Source organism: Topomyia yanbarensis, unplaced genomic scaffold (genome assembly GCF_030247195.1).
Source record: "Topomyia yanbarensis strain Yona2022 unplaced genomic scaffold, ASM3024719v1 HiC_scaffold_73, whole genome shotgun sequence".
NCBI classification, from domain to species: domain Eukaryota; kingdom Metazoa; phylum Arthropoda; class Insecta; order Diptera; family Culicidae; genus Topomyia; species Topomyia yanbarensis.
The window spans coordinates 48,143-55,114 of NW_026683969.1; the positions used below are offsets into that span (position 1 = coordinate 48,143).

The 6,972-nt window shown below is 43.1% G+C and overlaps 1 protein-coding gene across 1 annotated transcript; it reads right to left on the reverse strand.

Moving 5' to 3' along the window:
- Window positions 1-928: 928 nt before the first annotated feature.
- LOC131696097 (RNA polymerase-associated protein CTR9 homolog) lies at window positions 929-5,163 on the reverse strand. Its single transcript, XM_058984629.1, has 6 exons — window positions 4,960-5,163; window positions 4,690-4,788; window positions 4,128-4,636; window positions 3,643-4,066; window positions 2,643-3,581; window positions 929-2,569 (listed from the first exon to the last, which is right to left on the reverse strand). Exons 1-6 carry the CDS (start codon window positions 4,999-5,001, stop codon window positions 1,181-1,183), a joined length of 3,402 nt encoding a protein of 1,133 aa, XP_058840612.1. The 5' UTR covers window positions 5,002-5,163; the 3' UTR covers window positions 929-1,180.
- Between the last annotated feature and the right edge of the window lie 1,809 nt (window positions 5,164-6,972).

Here is a 6,972-nt window from a genome sequence, read left to right on the forward strand (position 1 = left end):
TTGTGTACATGTTCTGACTTAACAGAAGAGAGATTGTGGGATCCAAATCGCTCCCAACACTACATAGTTCTCACATATCTCCTACGCTATGCCACCACGCGAGTCTGTTCACTATTGATGGCATTTGGTCTTTAGACCAGTAACGACAGGGTGTCATCAGCCTTCTACCGGTAGTAGCAGGATGAGAGGATGCAAACAGATCTAAGCGTGAAAACACTACCAGAAAACTTAGTAGATGATCGAAGATCAGTCCCTTAGGTTACTATCGGCAGCTCGCTTCCTAGAGATTAAAATCTAGACAAGATCCCTTCTTTTCCGAGAGACCGTGCACTCGATGATGCCAAATAAGAAACCATGCTTTACAGGTCGCATCGCTAGCTTGGAGCAAACCCTCCTAAATCTTCAACTCCACGACACCTATGGAAGAGTCCGATAAATCATTGTCCTTCCGTTACGTAGGTAATGGTAATCACCCTTATTCTTGTTTACGACGAATACGAGATTCGTTCGAAAGTGGTTTGTATTCCCGTTTACGACAGCAAAATCAAATGGGCTTACTATTCGTTCGAATCGCTTTCGAACGAATATCGCATTCGTCGTAAACAAGAATAAGGGTGAATTACTTCCCGTCTATCTTAGCCTTTATTCTTTCGCATAAACGATGAAGATGGGGGAGCTGGTTTTAATAAATATGATGAAAGCAGTATGCCATCCGCCAAAATCAACGTCACAACGCAACGCAACGATTCGATCTATCACAGAAACTTCATAGTATGCCAAGCGGAAACTTTCGCGATTCCAGCGTACAATCGGCACTTCAACATGCGATATAAGAATTCACTTTTACTCTGGCAGTCCGACTTCCCGGAAAGCACTTATTAATTCGTAACATTGGAGATTGGGATTAACTGTAATTAAAATCGTGATGCAGTGAAGGGCACTAAACAAAAACATTTATTTCCATATTTTCACATATGTATGCTGTTAATATCTTATACCTAATTTATGTTTGCAATTTAATCAATTTCAAAAGGAATAAAATAACCATACTTTCTAATGTCGAATTCTTCTGAACACGATTGCTTTTATTAACAGGCGCAGAAGATTATAACCTTAACTCTAATCTAATAGCAGCCAAGAAATCGTGTACTTTTGAACAGACAATATAACTGACATGGCTTTAATCTGATCCAGATCCTGATACGGATTTTCTAGATATAGGAGATGCTTGCCGGCTGCCAGATCCCGATCTCGAACCTGACCCCGAGCGACTTCCCGATCTCGAGCGACTGCCTGACTTTGACCGTCTGGAACCTGACCGAGAACGGCTGCCAGATTTAGATCGTGATCGACTACCCGATTTCGATCTAGATCTAGAAACCGAACGCGAACCACTCCGGCTACGGCTACCGGACTTGGAACGAGAACGGGACCGAGATCTGTCCGAGCCACTCTCCGATCCAGAAGCGATAACACGCTTACGCTTTGCGTTCGGGCCACTATTACCGGAACCTGAATCGTCACCGCTTGCAATTTTGAGCCGGCTTCTATCGCTATCGGATTCACTTGTCGAAACGGTGGCCTTGGAAACAATTCTCGATTTCTGCTTCTGCGAAAGACCTTCTTCCATTTTCTTCATCTTCTTAGATCCTAAAGAGCCCTTCTTGCGACCACGCTTTTTCGGCGCCGAATCCTCCTCGCTCTCCGAACCTGATCCTCTAGGAGCTTTGCCCTTCTTCTTACGCCCGGCACCGGGTTTGCGCTTTTTCTTTTCTCCGGGTTCCTTTCGCTTCCGTTCCTTCGACGGACCACCTTCCTCTCCACTTCCACCGGGACCAGAAGCATCCGAATCGGAAATGTAATCTTTGCGACCACGGCCACCCTTTTTCTTTGGGTCGGGTCCCGATTCGACAAAGAACAAGGCATTTTTCGTCTTCTCCTTGTATTCCTGCCGCTTGACAAGCATCTCCTCGTGAGCCTTGCGACGCATCTCTTCCATCCGCAACCTTTCCTCCATTTGACGCCGTTTGAATTCTTCCCGTTCCAGTTCCTGCTTCTGGCGGAGCACACGATCTTCCTCGTCAATTTTCCTGGCCCGAGAAACGTGGTACTGAGCTTGTTGCAACAGATCCTGACACTGGCTGGCCTCAGTCGCAGCTAGTGCGATGTTATACCTCGTTTTGTCGCCATGAATGGACAGATAGTTGAAATATTTGTGAGCCAATCCCAGCTCGTGTACCGCTTGCAGGACAACACTCAGAATGGATTTCTCATCCCGCAGAACTACCATGGCCAGACGTTGCAAAACCAGTGCAATATTGAACAGCAGCACGGTGTCTTGGGGAGCAACACGACGTGCTTTAAGCAGTGTCATCTTGGCTTCCTTCAATTTACCGGCGCGGAAATATGCTCGTGCCAGATACTGCATCACGTCGACGTTGTTGTGCTTGTAGAACTTCTTCAGACAGTTTTCGTACATCTGGATTGCGCTGATGTACTGCTTCTGTTCCACGTAGATGTGTGCAATGTTCAACCAGACATCGCAGAAATCCGCTGTGGCTTCGCGAACCTGCAACATGCAACATAAACAAATACAAATAAATGGTCATTTGTCATCGATCGAGTAATCAATCACTACATACCTGCGCAAATATATCACGCGCCTCGATGATGCAGCCCTTGTGAGCCAGCACCGCTCCAATTCCATTGGCGGCCCAAATATTTTTTGGATCGTTCCTCAGCACCTGCTTGTAGATGGCCAGCGCCTTCTCCTGATGTTTTTTCTCCTTTTCCTTATCCTTGCTAGGCTGGTGCAAACTCTGCAGCCAAAAGTTGCCCAATGCAATCAACGAGTACGCATCGCTGGAAGTGGCTGGATTCTTCAGGATAGTTTCGAAATTCTTCTGACCCAGCGTCCACTGCATCTTTGCTAAATGCAAATTACCGAGCAGCGAACGGGTGTCCGGATTCTCCATGTTAATCTTTAGGGCATCCTTGAAGAAATCGGACGCCACGAAAATCAAACCTTTGTCTCGTGCCATACAACCCAGCCGTAAATAGCAATCGATGTAGTTTGGATGCTCTTTCAAAATATCCTTGTACAATTTGTCGGCCTTATCGAACGAGGCCATCGCCTCGTTCAACCTCGCCAAGTTATACGTCATTGTCACCGAAATAGAATCGTAATACTGCGAATCGTGTTGAGCTTCCGTTTTAGCACGGTCGATCGCAAACTCCAATTTGCTCATTGCTTCATTTAAATTGCCGAGACGATAGTGAAGTGCGGCTACGTTGTTTAAAATTTCCGGCGGGATGTCAGCTTTAACTTTATCCGTTAAAATGTGTGTTGCTGTGGCGTAAGCTTGTAGCGATCCCTGTAAATCATTTTGCTCCAATATCTGGGCTAACTCAATCCAAGCCTCAACATCGTCCGGAAACTGTTCCGTAACTTTCTTCAGATGACTCTTGGCGATGTCCCGCTTTGACTGAGATGATGAGCTAGCATACAGAGAACCAAGAATCTTCATAGTTTCATAGTTACCCGGTTGGGCTTTCAGGACCTTCTCGAAGCATTGAGCAGCCTTAAATAGAAAAACTATTTTAGTACGAAACCTTAACTAATAATTTCGGTTTACTAGTTACATTTTCCGAGTCCCCTCTATATATGTACATTTGACCTAAACCAAAATGCGGCAGGACAAAGTTAACCGGAGCAAACTGTGTCGATTGATAGTAGTACTGAAAAGCTTGATCATAATCCTGCTGGACGTGGAATGCTCTTGCCAACTGATAACAACTCTCCGCTCGCATTGCTTCATTTTCTGTATTGTGAAAGGCATGCAGTGCGAGATGTTGTACTTTTTGATAATCTTTCTTGAAAAAGAAATGATTGGCCAGATGATTTAGAACCATCGGATTAGTAGAGTCGATTGTGTAAGCCTTGGAAAGCATTTGAACACCAAGTCGATTGGATTCGGGTTCATGCAAGTTGAGTTTCAGTATAGCCAAACCAACCAGAGCTCCGACACATTGCGGATCCAAATCCAAGGCTCTTTGAAATGCCAATCTGTAAATTAAAAGCTAATTGTGAGATGTGCGCAATATACATTTTATATTCATTTGCTTACTTTGCCTTTTCCTGATTGTTCATCTTCAGGAAGCAATGCCCCATACCAAGTCGTACAGCAGCCGGACAGTTCGGATTAGTTCGTAGGGCTTTCTTGTAAAAAGCCAACGCTCCACGGTAATCTTTCTTGTTAAATGCAATGCAAGCCTTACCCAACAGCGACGGAATATTTGAAGGCGATTGATTCAGCACAAAATTGAACTGTGCATCAGCTTGCTCCATTTTGTCCCCTTCCAGTAAACAAAAATAGGCCCGACCCAAGAGATGATTTTGGTCATACATGATGATCTTATCGGCCGTAGTGTACAGATGGGTGGCCTTCATGAATAGTTCCCTCTTTTTGTCCTTTGACTTTTCCCGGTTCGCTTCCTGTACATAGTACGCCGCCAACATATCGTACGCTCGCATCTGGTCCTTCTCGAAATCTCGATAGGTAATATTGGCGTCGATGCGAGACGCTTCCAAGATTTTGATGAAGTCATCGGTCTTAACTTGCTTGTAATATGCAAGCTGAAAAGAGATCGTTCAAAAATCAATCGTTCATCAATACCTCCAACACTTACCGCAACAGTGACCCAGGTATTCAATTGAGACCGCTCCTGACGCAGAATTCCCAACACTTCTTCACCGTCCGGTAGTTGTTCCGGATCCAATTCGATAACCTGTTAACAACGAAACACAAACATCAGAATCTAGCGCTACGCCCCGAACATGTTATGCGAAAAATTCGATTCTTCTTATTCTTTCTACCCAAAGCCACGAACAAACCGCAGTCGAAGAATCGAATGCGTCATTTTCATTGGCATACTCGTCGGAAAAACCTTGATTCTCACCTCATCCGTGTCCCGGAGCGGTATTTCAATTGGTGCCGCCATTGTCGGGCTCCCTGGGTGACACTTTTACACTATTTCCGAATACTCGAGAGCACTTTTTCACGGTGAAAATTGAAATTATATAAATCGAAAACAGCTGGTCCAGCGAAAAACAACGCGACAGGCAGACACGAACGACTAGAAGTTGCTGTGGCAGCGGTGAAAATGACAGCCGCTAACGGATTTTTGACACAATATTTTCATTAACAGTCACCAGAGACCGGGAACGATTGATTTGTGTTAGTTTATAGAACAACTCGACATCTACTATTGCTAACTCGTTGAAATACGCTGAATAGAAATATGATAGTCAAAGTCGTTAGTATAGTAGTAGGTACGCAGAGTGTGCAGAGAGTGAAGCAAAAAAAGTCTACCTATCGAGCAAAATTAGAATCCAACTTTGCTACAGAGGTATCAGAGATGGATTTCAATTATGCTCAAGATAGGTAGACTTTTTTGACTTCACTCTTTGCGAAATTCTCGACAAACATATGAGTACGTCTTAAAAACCAACTGTCAAAATTCTCTTTGAAAGGAAATTCCGAACAAACTGTTACTCGCCAATCACAGATGTTGGCAGTAAACAAAAGAGAAAAGTTTTCTCTTTCGTTAACTGCTTTGAACCGTATTTAGCCAGTAACGGTTTGTCCGGAATTTCCTATCAAAGAGAGTTTTGACAGTTGGCTGTTAAGCCGTAATCATATGTTTGTCGAGAATTGCTCTCTATAAACTGTGATGGAAATGATAACCATATAGCCATTGAGTTCTTGTCGGCCGGTCTCACGAACACTAATGCAGGTTCTTGGTTGAAAACAATCCCATTTGCTTTTGTCGGCTTTGCTTATTATTTTCCACCAGCTAATGATGTAGTATTTGTGTCATGTCACGTGTACGTACATGAGCCGTAGCCACCATTTTGAAGAGACGAATTGGCGCGTTTGGTAATAAATGCTAAAAACCGCCGGAAAATAGTTTTATGTGTGCTAATTAGTAACGTTGACTGTATTTGTCAACTGACCAAAACTTGTGCTTCTATCCAAGTAACCATAAACATTAAGCCATTGCAATATATGATGTACAATATATAAAACAAATAGCAGAGTTCATAAGAGAAACGAAAGTCAGTGTTTGAGGCTCAAATAATCATAAAATTATGAACGATAATATTACATTCACGATATTCGATATAGTTTTTCTTCTTGCATATCCCCCCGTTATTAAATTAGTACATTTAAGTGTTAAACACCTGCTATTCGACCGAAGTTTATAAAGAACAGTTACGCAAAGAGCGAAGTCAAAAAAGTCTACCTATCGACACAGAGAACAGACATATAAGCTAGAACAAACTTTCCCGAAAAACCTGTGTAAACATTTAAATGAAAATACGTTGAAAATCACCATCGCATACAGGTTCGCATGCGTGAGTCACCATTGTATCCAAGTTTGCATGCAAGTCCCGTATAGCGATTGCTGGCCGATCGAAGCGCCGATCAGTGGCAAGTTTGCTACTTGCTGTTGTCATTTCAAAGCGACAGTTTAATTTCTTACACAAGTTGAAAACTTTACTTGTATGTCAGTTCTCAGTGCTATCGAGCACAATTGGAATCCGTCTTTGATACTTCTGTTGCAAAGCTGGATTCTAATTTTGCTCGATAGACATTGACGATTGACAAAGACAAAACTTGATTGTCATGAATCAACAGATCTGTGCCAAAGCGAGAAGAGAAAAAAACGACAGAGGACCTCTCAAAATCAGCGGTGCCACATGCGAAGAGATGTCTTCATTTTTAAGACATTTGGAATGTTGTGAAGACATGTTTTCTGGGAGCAGCTCGGGGAGCAGATCATTTGTGATGCATTTTAAAAGTCAGTGATATTTGGTCATTAAATGAGAAAAAAAAGCAAATCTGTTTTTATTACATACCTCGATAAAACTGATTTTCGTGATTACAACAATTTTTTTCCCAACTCAGG